We start from the raw sequence: 18,402 nt of genomic DNA, 5'->3' as shown, positions 1-18,402 counted from the left end.
ATTTCATATCCAGCCAAACTAAGTTTCATAAGTGAAGGAGAAATAAAATCCTTTACAGATAAGCAAATGCTTAGAGATTTTGTCACCACCAGGCCTGCCTTACAAGAGACACTGAAGGAAGCACTAAACATGGAAAGGAACAACCGGTACCAGCCATTGCAAAAACATGCCAAAATGTAAAGACCATCAAGGCTAGGAAGAAACTGCATCAACTAACGAGCAAAATAACCAGTTAATATCATAATGGCAGGATCAAGTTCACACATAACAATATTAACCTTAAATGTAAATGGACTAAATGCTCCAATTAAAAGACACAGACTGGCAAACTGGATAAAGAGTCAAGACCCATCAGTTTGCTGTATTCAGGAGACCCATCTCACATGCAGAGACATACATAGACTCAAAATAAAGGGATGGAGGAAGATCTACCAAGCAAATGGAGAACAAAAAAAAGCAGGGGTTGCAATACTAGTCTCTGATAAACTTTAAACCATCAAAGATCAAAATAGACAAAGAAGGCCATTACATAATGGTAAAGGGATCAATTCAACAGGAAGAGCTAACTATCCTAAATATATATGCACCCAATACAGGAGCACCCAGATTCATAAAGCAAGTCCTTAAAGACTTACAAAGAGACTTAGACTCCCACACAATAATAATGGGAGACTTCAACACCCCACTGTCAACATTAGACAGATCAACGAGACAGAAAGTTAACAAGAATATCCAGGAATTGAACTCATCTCTGCAGCAAGCAGACCTAATAGACATCTACAGAACTCTCCACCCCAAATCAACAGAATATACATTCTTCTCAGCACCACATCACACTTATTCCAAAATTGACCACATAATTGGAAGTAAAACACTCCTCAGCAAACGTACAAGAACAGAAATTATAACAAACTGTCTCTCAGACCACAGTGCAATCAAACTAGAATTCAGGACTAAGAAACTCAATCAAAACCGCTCAACAACATGGAAACTGAATAACCTGCTCCTGAATGACTACTGGGTACATAACAAAATGAAGGCAGAAATAAAGATGTTCTTTGAAACCAATGAGAACAAAGATTCAACATACCAGAATCTCTGGGATACATTTAAAGCAGTGTGTAGAGGGAAATTTATAGCACTAAATGCCCACAAGAGAAAGCTGGAAAGATCTAAAATTGACACTCTAACATCACAATTAAAAGAACTAGAGAAGCAAGAACAAACACATTCAAAAGCTAGCAGAAGGGAAGAAATAACTAAGATCAGAGCAGAACTGAAGGAGATAGAGACACAAAAAACCCTCCAAAAAATCAATGAATCCAGGAGTTGGTTTTTTGAAAAGATCAACAAAATTGATAGACTGCTAGCAAGACTAATAAAGAAGAAAAGAGAGAAGAATCAAATAGATGCAATAAAAAATGATAAAGGGGATCTCATCACCAACTCCACAGAAATACAAACTACCATCAGAGAATACTATAAACACCTCTATGCAAATAAACTAGAAAATGTAGAAGAAATGGATAATTTCTTGGACACTTACACTCTCCCAAGACTAAACCAGGAAGAAACTAAATTCCTGAATAGACCAATAGCAGGCTCTGAAATTGAGGCAATAATTAATAGCCTACCAACGAAAAAAAGTCCAGGACCAGATGGATTCACAGCTGAATTCTACCACAGGTACAAGGAGGAGATGGTACCATTCCTTCTGAAACTATTCCAATCAATAGAAAAAGAGGGAATCCTCCCTAACTCATTTTATGAGGCCAACACTTTCCTGATACCAAAGCCTGGCAGAGACACAACAGAAAAAGAGAATTTTAGACCAATATCCCTGATGAACATCGATGCAAAAATCCTCAATAAAATACTGGCAAACCGGATCCAGCAGCACATCAAAAAGCTTATCCACCATGATCAAGTGGGCTTCATCCCTGGGATGCAAGGCTGGTTCAACATTCGCAAATCAATAAACATAATCCAGCATATAAACAGAACCAAAGACAAAAACCACATGATTATCTCAATAGATGCAGAAAAGGCCTTTGACAAAATTCAACAGCCCTTCATGCTAAAAACGCTCAATAAATTCGGTATTGATGGAACGTATCTCAAAATAATAAGAGCTATTTATGACAAACCCACAGCCAATATCATACTGAATGGGCAAAAACTGGAAAAATTCCCTTTGAAAACTGGCACAAGACAGGGATGCCCTCTCTCACCACTCCTATTCAACATAGTGTTGGAAGTTCTGGCTAGGGCAATCAGGCAAGAGAAAGAAATCAAGGGTATTCAGTTAGGAAAAGAAGAAGTCAAATTGTCCCTGTTTGCAGATGACATGATTGTATATTTAGAAAACCACATTGTCTCAGCCCAAAATCTCCTTAAGCTGATAAGAAACTTCAGCAAAGTCTCAGGATACAAAATTAATGTGGAAAAATCACAAACATTCTTATACACCAGTAACACACAGAGAGCCAAATCATGAATGAACTTCCATTCACAATTGCTTCAAAGAGAATGAAATACCTAGGAATCCAACTTACTAGGGATGTAAAGGACCTCTTCAAGGAGAACTACAAACCACTGCTCAGTGAAATAAAAGAGGACACAAACAAATGGAAGAACACACCATGCTCATGGATAGGAAGAATCAATATCGTGAAAATGGCCATACTGCCCAAGGTAATTTATAGATTCAATGCCATCCCACTCAAGCTACCAATGAGTTTCTTCACAGAATTGGAAAAAACTGCTTTAAAGTTCATATGGAACAAAAAAGAGCCTGCATTTCCAAGAGAATCCTAAGCCAAAAGAACAAAGCTGGAGGCATCACACTACCTGACTTCAAACTATACTACAAGGCTACAGTAACCAAAACAGCATGGTACTGGTACCAAAACAGAGATATAGACCAATGGAACAGAACAGAGTCCTCAGAAATAATACCACACATCTACAGCCATCTGATCTTTGATAAACCTGAGAAAAACAAGAAATGGGGAAAGGATTCCCTATTTAATAAATGGTGCTGGGAAAATTGGCTAGCCATAAGTAGAAAGCTGAAACTGGATCCTTTCCTTACTCCTTATACGAAAATTAAATCAAGATGGATTAGAGACTTAAATGTTAGACCTAATACCATAAAAACCCTAGAAGAAAACCTAGGTAATACCATTCAGGACATAGGCATGGGCAAGGACTTCATGTCTAAAACACCAAAAGCAAGTAGCTGGGATTACAGGCATGCACCACCACACCTGGCTAATTTTTGTATTTTTAGTAGACATGTGGATTCACCACGTTGGCCAGGCTGGTCTCAAACTCCTGACCTTGTGATCCACCTGCCTTGGCTTCCTAAAGTGTTGGGATTACAGGCGTGAGCCACCACGCCTGGCCCCGTTTTATTTCTTAACAGAGCCATAATGAAATGGGGTTGCTTTCTTTATGATAAATTGATTTAACCATAACCTTATGATTTGTGTACTTTTCTGTTTATGTATGACAGGCTTAAATTTAAAAAAAATTAAAGAATAAATAGCATAAGCCATATGAATGAAGTCTGTATAACATCCTCTGGGTGACACAAAGGAAAAAGGATTAAATAATAGTTGAGAATTAAAGAGAAACATCAACAAGGAGATGGCAACTATGAAGGATGAGGCAGAAAGTTAACTGTGTTCACCAATCAGAGAACACACTCAAGAAAGACATTACAGTCGGAAGAAATAAACATATGCAAGCTTGAAAATCAGCCGGTCATTTTCGCTGGAGGAAAAGGGAGTTGGCTAAACAACAACAACAAAATGGAAAGTAGTTAGGTGCTAAATCTTAGGAAATCTGTTTGCTTAAATGGATTTCATTCAGCAGACAATAGAATAAATCAATCTCTAAAATTATTTCTAGCCATCTGCATTACAGGATAACTACCCTGGCAACAACGTGTGAGGTAGATTGGGGGTGAGCAAGTGGGTAAGGAGATGAGAAGAGCTAGTAAGAAGTAACGTGAACCTGATCTGTAAAGTGGTGTTGCCACTCATGAAGGAAAGAAAGAAAATGACATGACCTTTGACGATACAGAAGAGATCAGTGAAATGGAGAGACGAGTGATACTAATAGCTGAGGCCCAAAGTTATTGGGCCCCTGCTATGTGCCAGGCACTGTACAAAACACTGTACGTGAATTTCCCTTTTTTGCCTTGCAATAGTAGGTCTAGGTGATTGGAGGGTGATAACTTTCCAGGTAATATCTCACCAATATCATGACGGCCCTGCATGTCAGGTATCATTAGTGTCAATTTACATCTGAGAAAAGAAGCTAGAAAAGTTATATATGCCATGTAACAGAAATAATAAGTAATACAGCCAAGGATTCAAACCTATGATTTATCAGAGTCCCTGAAACAAAGTGGATACTTAATAAATCAGTAATGAATAAATAAATAATCATTGAACGAATCATTGATTAAATGGCTGATGATGACTGGATTTTGAAGACAACATATTCTGGGCTAAGACATAATACTGGAGGGGACAATAAGAGGTCACGTATTTTAAATAATTCAGGGATCAGAAATTTGATTTTAGAAAATCACAGCATTGGCCAGGCGCGGTAGCTTACGCTTGTAATCCCAGCACTCTGGGAGGCCGAGGCGGATGGATCACCTGAGGTCCGAAGTTTGAGACCAGCCTGGCCAACATGGTGAAACCCCGTCTCTACTAAAAATACAAAAGAAAAGTTAGCTGGGCGTGGTGGCTCACACCTGTAATCCCAGCTACTTGGGAGATTGAGGCATGAGAATTGCCTGAACCTGGGAGGTGGAGGTTGCAGTGAGCTGACATCACACCACTGCACTCCAGCCTGGGCGACAAAGTGAGATTCGGTCTCAAAATAAATAAATAAATAAATAAAAATAAAAATAAAAATCACAGCATCATAGAATATTGGAAGTGAGTTGTATCTGAATTCATTTAGATATAATTCCAAGAGTCCAGTTGATTATTACTTTATTCCAGAGAGATTTTAGGGCATTTGGCATTTAAATTCTAACTATAATATTCTTGTGAAGTAGACTTCTAGAACTAAAATGAAAAACTATACCTAGAATTCTAATTAAAAACAAAGTTATAGAATATTGCCAAGAAGCCTAAGTGCTCAGTTCTTGCCTGCTACTGAAACACAACCATCCATCAGTGTTGACTATGTAGAAATAATTGAACCTTCCACCAAATAAATTTGCCCCACACACTCAGAATTTTCTACAGAAGCTTCATCTACTACAAGAAAAGGGGAGTTACCTTCAGTCGATTTTCCTTTTCCCACACAACGGATTGAACAAGGGTAAGATGATTCAGAGAGAAGATACATACAAGTACTAAAGGAATGAAAACACCAGAAAACATAAAGAAGAAATCATGGTAATACGATGGGTAGGGAAATCTCTGAACATAAACGCTGATATTGCTAAACAGCATTTCTGCAGCTTGGCCGCTATGATATTGCATGATGGCCTTATCCAGGGAGTGTTGCACAAACAGGAACCCTTCACTGATGTACCCTAAATGAGAAAACAAAGATTGATAAGTACAATAGACCAAAAAACAGCTGAGCTGAACGAAGAGAAAGGGAATTAATGTATGTCAGAGATAAAGCTAAGTGTAAGGAAGCTCTTCTGATAGTCTAAATTTCAGAGCAGCTATCATGGTTTTGCCACACAAAGACATAATACTTTCTAAAATGATCCTCACCCCTAGCTTACCAAAAGTGAAATATTGCATGAAATTGGAGAGCTGCTTTCTGCAATCTCAATTAATTTAAATAAGTGAGAATTGGATTAATTATCAGATAGGTAAAGACTTTGATTCTGTATCCTGGACACTTGAAGAGAGAAATGAAGCTCATACAACTAAGTGACATCAGTGAGTGATGCTGAAGTGCCACAGCTGAGTGACATACATGAGCTGACATCTGATAGTCAGTGATAAACCAAGTGTGGTCCTTTGACTGGTGACAGTATGCAAACAGTTTCTTAGTGGTGCATGAATTGAGCACAGAAATGAAGGACAAGCACTTAAAACTTGCATAGAAATGTAGCATTGCCATAACATCTAAAAACTATTTTTTATGTTAATTTACATAGGTCCTTGATATACTCTGAGTGTTATTCCTGTGTCAGATACACATATTGTGTGTATTTTCTCCCCTAGCAATCTTGCCTTTTTAATAGTGTCTTACATATGAGAAGTATTTAACTTTGATAAAGTCCTATTTATCCATTTCTTCTTTTTCCAATTTTTTTCAAAAGTGCCTTTTGTGCCCTAACCAATCACTACCTACCCTCAAATCATAAAGATATTCTCATCAATGTTGCCATAGAAGCTTTATCATTTTAGCTTTAGGATCATCTTGGATTAATTAATTTTGTGTAGGCTGTAAGGAAGTGATCAAGATTCATTCTTTCCATAGGAATACCAAGTTACTCCAGCAAAAGTTGTTGAGAAGATTTTTTTCCCCAGTGAATCATACTGGCAGTTTTGTAGAAAACCCCGTGCCCATATGTGTATATTTCCGGACATCCTATTCTTTCTGTTGGTCTATCTGTTCATCCTCACACCTATATGACAATGTCTTAATTACTGTAGTTTTACAGAAAATCTTGAAATAGGGCAGAATATGTCCACTGACATTGTTCTTTCCCAAGATTACTTTTTCTAATTCAGATCTGCCGAGACTGGCTCGGTTGTGGACACCCTAACCCAGCAGCACTAGAGGAATTAGACACACACACACAGAAATATAGCATGTGGAGTGGGAAATCAGGGGTCTCATAGCCTTCAGAGCTGAGAGCCTCGAACAGAGATTTACCCACATATTTATCGACAGCAAGCCAGTGATAAGCATTGTTTCCATAGATTAGAGATTAACTAAAAGCATTTCTTATGGGAAATAAAGGGATGGGCCGAAATAAAGGGATGGGTCTGGCTAGTTAGCTGCAGCATGAACATGTCCTTAAGGCACAGATCGCTCATGCTATTGTTTGTGGCTTAGGAAAGACTTAAGTGGTTTTCCGCCCTGGGTGGGCCAGGTGTTCCTTGCCCTCATTCCGGTAAACCCACAACCTTTAGCGTGGACATCATGGCCATCATGAACATGTAACAGTGCTGCAGAGATTTTGTTTATGGCCAGTTTTGGGATCAGTTTATGGCCAGATTTGGGTGCCTGTTCCCAAACCAGATCCTTTTCATTTCCATGTAAATTTTAGAATAAACTTGTCAATTTCTCCAAAATAGCATGCTGAGGTTTTTTGTGTTTGCTTTTGGAGACAACGTCTCACTCTGTTGCCCAGGCTGGAGTGCAGTGGTACGATCTATGTTCACTGCAACCCCCACTTCCTGGGCTCAAGCAATTCTCTCGCCTCATCCTCCCTAGTAGCTGGGACTACAGGCACATGCCACTGTGCCGTTTTTTTTTTTTGTTTTTGTTTTTGTTTTTTTTTTGGTATTTTTTGTAGAAATGGGGTTTCATCATGTTGCCCAGACTGGTCTTGAATTCCTGAGCTCAGGTGATCTACCCACTTTGGTCTCCCAAGGTGCTGGGATTACGGGCATAAACAACCACAGCCCAGCCCATGCTAAGATTCTGACTGTGTGTATATTGACCCTGTAGCTCAGTTTAGGGAGAATTTACGTTGTAACAATTTTGAGTCATCCAATCAAGGAAGTTAAAATATTTTACCACTTGTTGAAGTTCTTTAAATTTTTCTTTTAGAAGTGCTTTGTTATTTTTGATGTAGGCTTATTATAATTTATTTTCATGTATTGTACTTGTATCTTGGGATTTTACTAAGTTAACACATTAGTTGCAGTAGGGGTTGTTTTTTTTTTTAATTTCTTTTATCTGCATACATGATTCTGTCACCTGCAAAGAAATATAATTTCTTTCCTTCTTTTCCAAAATTAATGCCTTTTATTTCTTTTTCTTTTTCTGGTACAGATGAGAACTTCCAGGAATACGCTGAATAGAACTGATGAGAGCAAACATTCCTGGTATCAGGAGGGAAATGTTCAATTTTATCAGTAAGCTACAAACTTTTCACAATGTGCTTTATCAGATTGAAGAAATTCATTTTTTGGTACCTGGGGTAGGAAAATTTTTAAAAATATACTTTTTGGCTGCGCACGGTGGCTCATGCCTGTAATTCCAGCACTTTGGGAGGTGGAGGTGGGTAGATCACTTAAAACCAGGGGTTCGAGACCAGCCTGGCCAACACAGTGAAACCCTGTCTCTATCAAAAATACAAAAATAAGCTGGGTATGGTGGCACATGCCTGTAATCCCAGCTACTGGGGAGGCTGAGGCAGGAGAATCGCTTGAGCCTGGGAGGCGACGGTTGCAGTGAGTTGAGATCACGCCACTGCACTCCAGCCTGGGTGACAGAGGGAAATTGTCTCTAAATAAATAAATATTTTATATATATGTGTGTGTGTGTGTGTGTGTGTGTGTGTGTGTGTGTGTATAATCTTAGAAGAAAAATAGTCTTTGCAGAATAGTTGCAAAGGCAATGCAGAGAATTCCCATATACCATGCATTCTCAATGGGGTCACAATATATGAACACACCTACAGTGTATCTGTGGTATTAATACTTCATGGGGAAGCAGATATGGAAAAAACGTCTAAAGGTCTCCTTAGAAAGGCAATAATAAAAATGATTGAGAAATACTATTATATATCCTGCATGAAACCTCCCTAACTCCCTAATATTACATTTTACATTACCATCATACATTTGTCAAAACTAAAAACAAAAAAAATTGGTGCATGCAACAGCATTTATATTTTACACAAACTTTATTGCATTTTACCAGTTTTTCCCGAATGTCTTTTTTTTTTTTTTTTCTGTTCTAGGATCCCATTCAGAATATTGCATTGCATTTAGCTGTCACGTCTCCATACTCTCCTCTGAGCTGTTAAAGTTTCTCATTCTTTCCTTGTTTTTCATGACCGTGAGAGTTTTTAAGAATATTGGTCAGCCATTTTGGAGAATGTTCCACAATTTGGGTTTCATGTTTTCTTACTAGAAGACTAAGGTTATAATGCAGTAACATAATGCATAAGACACATAAGATTTCATTTCAAATTTTATGACTGGAAAAATAATATTTGAAAATTATTATTTTTATTAATGTTTTTTTGGAGACAGAGTCTCGCTCTGTTGCCCAGGCTGGAGTGCAGCGGCATGATCTTGGCTCACTGCAACCTCCGCCTCCCAGGTTCAAGCGATTCTCCTGCCTTAGCCTCCCAAGTAGCTGGCATTACAGGTGCCCGCCACCACACCCAGCTAATTTTTGTACTTTTAGTGGAGATAGGGTTTCATCATGTTGGCCAGGCTGGTCTTGAACTCCCGACCTCAAGTGATCCACCTACTTCGGCCTCCCAAATTGCTGAGATTACAGGTGTGAGCCACCGCACCCAGCCTGAAATTATTTTCAAAGAGAATAACATACATCACAATTCTGCCACCCTAACAGAGCAATTGTTTTCATATTTGGGTATCTGTCCCAGTTTTATGTTGATGAATATGCAGTTAACAGAGCTATAATTTGATAACAGAGTTCTGAACTTGGCTTCTACAAAAAGATCTCATGAATATTTTAATGACTGCACAATGCTCTGTCAAATTATATTTATATTTGTACTATTAACTTACCATACCTAAGATGTAGGTTATTTCACATTTTTAAGAATTATGCTAAATTGGCCGGGCGCGGTGGCTCACGCCTGTAATCCCAGCACTTTGGGAGGCCAAGGCGGGCGGATAACAAGGTCAGGAGATCGAGACCACGGTGAAACCCCGTCTCTACTAAAAATACAAAAAATTAGCCGGGCGCGGTTGTGGGCGCCTGTAGTCCCAGCTACTCGGGAGGCTGAGGCAGGAGAATGGCGTGAACCCGGGAGGAGGAGCTTGCAGTGAGCCGAGATCGCGCCGCTGCACTCCAGCCTGGGCAACAGAGCGAGACTCCGTCTCAAAAAAAAAAAAAAAGATTTATGCTAAATCAATCAGTTTATTTCTTTGGTTGAATAGTTTCCTCAAGGTAAGTTTGCAAAGTTATTGGTAAAAGCAAAGCCCCCACACTAAATCCTTATAAATGGTAGGCTGTATAATAAGTTGACGTTGTTAAATTACTATAGTTATATTAAAAATCACTCATCAATCCAACAGGATAACACACAGTTACAATTAATCAGGTTGTGTTGGTACCTACAAATGTTCATTACGTCATGTAAGTCAAAAGTTCACAATTAAACTACATGAAAATATAAAGATACACAATGGTAAGGACCAGGAAAGGATAAAAGGCAATAAAAATATGTTGTTCAAAGATATAGAATGTTTCATATGGGGTTTTGGACATATTTAAAAATCACCAAGGCCGGGCGCGGTGGCTCAAGCCTGTAATCCCAGCACTTTGGGAGGCCGAGGCGGGCGGATCACAAGGTCAGGAGATCGAGACCACAGTGAAACCCCGTCTCTACTAAAAATACAAAAAATTAGCCGGGCGCGGTGGCGGGCGCCTGTAGTCCCAGCTACTCAGGAGGCTGAGGCAGGAGAATGGCGGGAACCCGGGAGGCGGAGCTTGCAGTGAGCCGAGATCGCGCCACTGCACTCCAGCCTGGGCAACAGCATGAGACTCCGTCTCAAAAAAAAAAAAAATAAAATAAAAAATAAAAAATAAAAAAAAAAAAATAAAAATCACCAAAATAGTAAGTTAAAAATAAGCAGCTTCCATTGCAAGAGTAAAGAAACAGAAATTTAAATATGTAATGGCTCATCCTATATGACTGGGATATTAAGAATAAAGATCTGCTTACCAGGACTCCCCCCATCTTCATCTTCATTTCTGGGTCCCACCGAAGGGATAGGTGGAAAGAGAAAATCTGTCAACCAGCTTGCTTCTTCATAAATATTTTCCAGCATATTACTCTTCTTTTCATTACTAAAACGCAGGTAATATTTTACCTAGAGGGAGCAATAAGAAACAATCAATATCTAAGAGCTCCCCCTAATCCCAAAATAATTAAAGAATAATCAGAAACAAAAGAAAGTTAAAGTACAACTGGGAATATGTGATTTCGAGGTAGACTGCCTGATGAGGCTGAAGTATATTCTGGACATCAGGAAGCGAGAGCAAATTTGTCCTAAGGCATCTATGCTCTGACTACATCTAAATTCAAGCCCACCTCCTTTAAATCCATCCTTTGTTAATTTTGTGAAATTTTTTATTGAGGTGTCAGCAACACTTAGATGCATACTGCAGGCTTGTGGTAGGCAAATATAGTGACAACTATAATTATGAATGTTTTTTTCCCTAAACAGACAGATGGCTGCATACTAAAATGAAATGTACCAAAAGGCATTATTAATTTTCCTTCCCTTTATGTCAGTCAAGTCTAGTATTCTAAGAGGAATATCTCTTCCTCTCTTAAAAGCAATGATAGCATAAGGAAGACTCCGATATGAGAATGGAGGAGGAATGTGATAAGATCTAAGTGTGGAGTGTTGCATAATCTAATTATTAAATGAAAAGGTAGTATTACTTTTGGAGAACTGAGTAAATGTCATGCTGAGGTTAACTAACTTTAAAAGATAAAAAATGCACCAGGAGTGGTGGCTCCTGCCTGTAATCCCAGCACTTTAGGAGGCTGAGGTGGGTAGATCACTTGAGGTCATGAGTTCGAGACTAGCCTGGCCAACATGGTGAAACCTTGTCTCTACTAAAACTACAAAATTAGCCAGGTGTGGTGGTGGGCACCTGTAATCCCAGCTACTTTGGAGGTGAGACAGGAAAATCACTTGAACCCAGGAGGTAGAGGTTGCAGTGCACCAAGATCACATTACTGCATTCCAGTCTGGGAAACAAAGTGAGACTCTGTCTCAAAAAAAAAAAAAAAAAAGATAGCAAATGGACCAAGAGTTGTCAAAAGTCAGAAGGCTCAGACCAGAGAAATCAGGAAGAGTAGGAGGGACAGGCAGAGGCCATAGGTCTGGATGAATATTCATATACTCAGTTATCTAGATAAAAGTTTTAGGAACTTATCCCATGTTCAAGGAGGCAGCCCCTATTCCTCAAGGAGCTCAAATTCTAGTTGACGAAACATACTTACATTGTAGTATAAACTCAGTCACAGACACATGGTTAAGGTATTCATGGAAGGATGTAGGAGGGAAGGGGTACATGTGGTCAGAAGAGACAACACAGAAAAAGTCACGGCAGCAGTTGCACAAGGTAAGCATGTGCAAGCCAAATATAGGGCAGGGAGAGGGAGACCATGCCAGACAGAAGAGGTGAAGTTTTCAATTGCACCAATTTAAATTTAAATTGCCAAGCCCAGTGTATACCATTGAGCCTAGATCAGCATCAGTTTACAAGGAGTCACCATCTTGAGGGACACTGACCTATATGGAGGAAGTTATGGGGTGGAATGAACGGATACCTATTACCCTAGTTGAAACCTGGCAGTTTTCCTGACTTTTTTTGTTCCATTGACAACCATCTGTATCCTAAATGCAGAATTTTGGCTCTGGGCATATCTATATGTTGTACTTTGGTTATTTCACTCAACACCAGAGACCCCAAGTTCAAAGCCTTGTCCTTGCTTCTCCTCCTTGGGGGGTTGTTATCAGAATCTTCCTTGGTGTTTGCAGATGTTCTAATTTTGATTCAGCCTGCTTCAGTCCTCGAGTTATTTTCTTTATTTATAATTAGAAGAGAAATTATGAGACTCACTCAAAAGAAAAAGGAAAAATTTCATGTTGTGTTCCCTGCTAATGAAGATGCGTATGTTTTATTTACTGCATCAGGTGTTTTGTCCCAGGAAATGTGCATTTTCTTTACCATCATCTGTAGGGCTACAGACAGTTGCCCTATCAGATGCAATGACAGAGGCAAGGTCCACAATTGTCAGCGTTTCCTATGAGTCCAGTTTATGAATAAAGCCTGGCAGGTAGTTAATACAATTCCTTCCACATCAGCATGAGGCACTGACTAAATTAATGCATGGACACTGAAGTTAGTTAGATCTGGATTCCAATCCCTGCTGTACCACATATAAGCACTACGATCTTAGGAAAGCTATGGTCTCTCCACTTACAAAATGGAAAAATGAACAAATACCTCTACTTCATTAAATCTCTGGAAACTGGAAGTAGAAATATGAGGTTTTTACATAAAACTTTCTCACCTTCAGTGGCAGGGGATCATTGCTATTTTTGAAGTCATGGTCAAAAACAATAGCAGCCAGAACCTTTTCAGAGTTATTTACTTCCTTAACGTAATCTTCAAATTCTTCTTCTGTAGAAAAGCCTAGAACTGTAGAGAGACAAAAGTCTAATATGTGAGTTGTCCATATAAGAGCAAAATATATGATAGCTCTTCCTACATGTAAGATGGGAGACTATTTTACATGGATAAAAGGCTACCAAAATATTGTTATTAAATTTCAAAACACTATTGCTGAAACACTGACATAATGAACTAATGGATACCTTGAGTGCATAAAAATGTTAGGGGTTTTAAAAAATTTGACCACAAGTTTAAAATCATAATAAATTGTTATAATAAATACAGTTAAGTAAACCAAGGAATAAAGGATGCTTCAAACAGTGTTTTGAAAGTTCCATCTTAGCTGTGCAAAAATCCCCAATAAAACACTGGCAAACCAAATCCAGCAGCATATTAAAAGCTTATCCACCATGATCAAGTGGGCTTCATCCCTGGGATGCAAGGCTGGTTCAATATATGCAAATCAATAAATGTAATCCAGCATACAAACAGAACCAAAGACAAAAACCATATGATTGTCTCAATGGATGCAGAAAAGGCCTTTGACAAAATTCAACAGCCCTTCATGCTAAAAGCTCTCAATAAATTCGGTATTGATGGAACGTATCTCAAAATAATAGGAGCTATTTACGACAAACCCACAGCCAATATCATACTGAATGGACCAAAACTGGAGGCATTCCCCTTGAAAACTGGCACAAGAAAGGGATGCCCTCTCTCACCACTCCTATTCAACATCATGTTGGAAGTTCTGGCTAGGGCAATCAGGCAGGAGAAAGAAATAAAGGGTATTCAATTAGGAAAAGAGAAAGTCAAATTGTCCCTGTTTGCAGATGACATGATTGTATATTTAGAAAACCCCATTGTCTCAGCCCCAAATCTCCTTAAGCTGATAAGCGACTTCAGCAAAGTCTCAGGATACACAATCAATGTGCAAAAATCACAAGCATTCTTATACACCAATAACAGACAAACAGCCAAATCATGAGTGAACTCCCATTCACAATTGCTTCAAAGAGAATAAAATACCTAGGAATCCAACTTACAAGGGATGTGAAGGACCTCTTCAAGGAGAACTACAAACCACTGCTCAATGAAATAAAAGAGGACACAAACAAATGGAAGAACATCCCATGCTCATGGATACGAAGAATCAATATCGTGAAAATGGCCATACTACCCAAGGTAATTTATAGATTCAATGCCATCCCACTCAAGCTACCAATGACTTTCATCACAGAATTGGATAAAACTACTTTAAAGTTCATATGAAACCAAAAAAGAGCCTGCATTGCCAAGACAATTCTAAGCCAAAAGAACAAAACTGGAGGCATCACGCTACCTGACTTCAAACTATACTACAAGGCTACAGTAACCAAAACAGCATGGTACTGGTACCAAAACAGGGATATAGACCAATGGAACAGAACAGAGCCCTCAGAAATAATACCACACATCTACAACCATCTGATCTTTGACAAACCTGACAAAATCAACAAATGGGGAAAGGATTCCCTATTTAATAAATGGTGCTGGGAAAACTGGCTAGCCATATGTAGAATCCCTTCCTTATACCTTATACAAAAATTAATTCAAGATGGATTAGATTAAATGTTAGACCTAAAACCATAAAAACCCTAAAAGAAAACCTAAGCAATACCATTCAGGACATAGGCATGGGCAAGGACTTCAGGTCTAAAATACCAAAAGAAATGGCAAAAAAAGCCAAAATAGACAAATGGGATCTAATTAAACTAAAGAGCTTCTGCACAGCAAAAGAAACTACCATCAGAGTGAACAGGCAACCTACAGAATGTGAGAAAATTTTTGCAATCTACTCATCTGACAAAGGGCTAATATTCAGAACCTACAAAGAGCTCAAACAAATTTACAAGAAAAAAACAAACAACCCCATCAAAAAGTGGGCAAAGGATATGAACAGACACTTCTCAAAAGAAGACATCTATGCAGCCAACAGACACATGAAAAAATGCTCATCATCACTAGCCATCAGAGAAATGCAAATCAAAACCACAATGAGATACCATCTCACACCAGTTAGAATGGCAATCATTAAAAAGTCAGGAAACAACAGTTTCTGGAGAGGATGTGGAGAAATAGGAACGCTTTTACACTGTTGGTGGGACTGTAAACTAGTTTAACCATTGTGGAAGACAGTGTGGCGATTCCTCAAGGATCTAGAACTAGAAATACCATTTGACCCAGCCATCCCATTACTGGGTATATACCCAAAGGATTATAAATCATGCTGCTATAAAGACACATTCACACATATGTTTACTGCAGCACTGTTGGGGGGTCGGGGGAGGGGGGAGGGGGGAGGGATAGCATTAGGAGATATACCTAATGTAAATGACAAGTTAATGGGTGCAGCACACCAACATGGCACATGTATACATATGTAACAAACCTGCACGTTGTGCACATGTACCCTAGAATATAAAGTATAATAATAATAATAATAATAATAATAATAATAAAAGAAAGTTCCATCTTAGCTGATCCATTCCAAGATGGCTGAATAGGAACAGCTCCAATCTGCAGCTCCCAGCATGACAGATGCAGAAGACAGGTGATTTCTGCATTCCAGCTGAGGTACCTGGTTCATCTCATTGGGACTGGTTGGACAGTGGGTGCAGCCCACAGAGGGTGAGCTGAAGCAGGGCGGGGTGTCACCTTACCCGGGAAGCGCAAGTGGTCAGGGGATTTCCCTTTCCTAGCCAAGGGAAGCCATGACAGACTGTACCTGGAAAAACGGGACACTCCCACCCAAATACTGCACTTTCCCCAAGATCTTAGCAACCGGCAGACAAGGAGATTCTCTCCCGTGCCTGGCTGGGTGGGACCCATGCCTATGCAGCCTTGCTCACTGCTAGCACAGCAGTCTGAGATCGAACTGTGAGGCAGCAGCCTGGCTGGGGGAGGGGCGTCTGCCATTGCTGAGGCTTGAGTAGGTAAACAAAGTGGCTGGGAAGCTCAAACTGTAGCTCAGCAAGGCCTACTGCCTCTAGACTCCACCTCTGTGGGAAGGGCTTAGCTGAACAAAAGGCAGCAGACAACACCTGCAGACTTAAATGTCCCTGTTTGACAGCTCTGAAGAGAGCAGTGGTTCTCCCAGCATGGAGTTTGAGCTCTAAAAATGGACAGACTGTCTCCTCAAGCAGGTCCGTGGCTGCTGTGTAGCCTAACTGGGAGACACCGCCCTGTAGGGGCTGACAGACACCTCATATAGGTGGGTGCCCCTCTGGGATGAAGCTTCCAGAGGAAGGATCAGGCAGCAATATTTGCTGTTCTGCAATATTTGCTGTGCTGCAGCCTCCGCTGGTGATACCCAGGCAAACAGGGTCTGGAGTGGAACTCCAGCAAACTCCAATAGACCTGCAGCTGAGGGACCTGACTGTTAGAAGGAAAACTAACAAACAGAAAGGAATAGCATCAACATCAACAAAAAAGGACTTCTACACTAAAACCCCATCTGTAGGTCACCAACATCAAAGACCAAAGGTAGATAAAACCACAAAGATGGAGAGAAACCAGAGCAGAAAGCTGAAAATTCTAAAAATCAGAGCACCTCTTCTCCTCCAAAGGATCGCAGCTTCTCGCCAGCAACAGAACAAAACTGGACGGGGAATGACTTTGACGAGTTGACAGAAGTAGGCTTCAAAAGGTCAGTAATAACAAACTTCTCTGAGCTAAAGGAGCATGCTTGAGCCCATCAAAGGAAGCTAAAAATCTTGAAGAAAGGTTAGACGAATGGCTAACTAGAATAAACAGTGTAGAGAAGACCTTAAACGACCTGATGGAGCTGAAAACCATGGCATGAGTACTTCACGATGCATGCACAAGCTTCAATAGCTGATTTGATCAAGCGGAAGAAAGGGTATCAGTGACTGAAGATCAAATTAATGAAATAAAGTGAGAAGACAAGGTGAGAGAAAAAAGAGTAAAACGAAATGAACAAAGCCTCCAAGAAATATGGGACTATGTGAAAAGACCAAATCTACGTTTGATTGGTGTACCTGAAAGTGATGGGGAGAATGGAACCAAGTTGGAAAACACTCTTCAGGATATTATCCAGAAGAACTTCCCCAACCTAGCAAGGCAGGCCAACATTCAAATTCAGAAAATACAGAGAACACCACAAAGATACTCCTTGAGAAAAGCAACCCCAAAACACATAATTGTCAGATTCACCAAGGTTGAAATGAAGGAAAAAATGTTAAGGGCAGCCAGAGAGAAAGGTCGGGTTACCCACAAAGGGAAGCCCATCAGACTAACAGCAGATCTCTTGGCAGAAACCCTACAAGCCAGAAGAGAGTGGGGGCCAATATTCAACATTTTTAAAGAAAAGAATTTTCAACCCCGAATTTCATATCCAGCAAAACTAAGTTTCATAAGTGAAGGAGAAAGCAAATCCTTTACTGACAAGCAAATGCTGAGAGATTTTGTCACCACCAGGCCTGCCTTACAAGAGCTCCTGAAGGAAGCACTAAACATGCAAAGGAACAACTGGTACCAGTCACTGCAAAAACATGCCAAATTGTAAAGACCATCAATGCTAGGAAGAAACTGCATCCATAAACGGGCAAAACAACCCGCTAACATCATAATGACAGGATCAAATCCACACACAACAATATTAACCTTAAATGTAAATGGGCTAAATGCCCCAATTGAAAGACACAGACTGGCAAACTGGATAAAGAGTCAAGACCCATCAGTGTGTTGTATTCAGGAGACCACTCTCACATGCAAGGATGCACATAGGCTCAAAATAAAGGGATGGAGGAAGATCTACCAAGCAAATGGAAAGCAAAAAAAAAAAGCAGGGCTTGCAATCCTAGTCTCTGATAAAACAGACGTTAAACCAATGAAGATCAAAAGAGACAAAGAAGGCCATTACATAATGGTAAAGGGATCAATTCAGCAAGAAGAGCTAACTATCCTAAATATATATGCACCCAATACAGGAGCACCCAGATTCATAAAGCAAGTCCTTAGAGACCTACAAAGAGACTTAGACTCCCACAC

General features: G+C 39.7%; 1 protein-coding gene across 1 annotated transcript in view; it reads right to left on the bottom strand.

The window, feature by feature from the left end:
- The window catches only part of ABCA15 (ATP binding cassette subfamily A member 15), a 178,540-nt gene that overhangs the window by 128,576 nt on the left and 31,562 nt on the right, over positions 1-18,402 (bottom strand). The window contains exons 4-6 of the mRNA XM_028841598.2: positions 13,250-13,377; positions 10,880-11,027; positions 5,307-5,566 (exon numbers count right to left, since the gene is read on the bottom strand). Of these exons, the coding sequence (XP_028697431.2) occupies positions 5,307-5,566; positions 10,880-11,027; positions 13,250-13,377 (536 nt within the window). The remainder of the gene's footprint in view (positions 1-5,306; positions 5,567-10,879; positions 11,028-13,249; positions 13,378-18,402) is intronic.

The sequence above is a fragment of the Macaca mulatta genome, chromosome 20, assembly GCF_049350105.2.
Source record: "Macaca mulatta isolate MMU2019108-1 chromosome 20, T2T-MMU8v2.0, whole genome shotgun sequence".
NCBI classification, from domain to species: domain Eukaryota; kingdom Metazoa; phylum Chordata; class Mammalia; order Primates; family Cercopithecidae; genus Macaca; species Macaca mulatta.
Note: the sequence above shows the minus strand (reverse complement) of the source record. Positions and strands in the feature narration are given on the sequence as shown.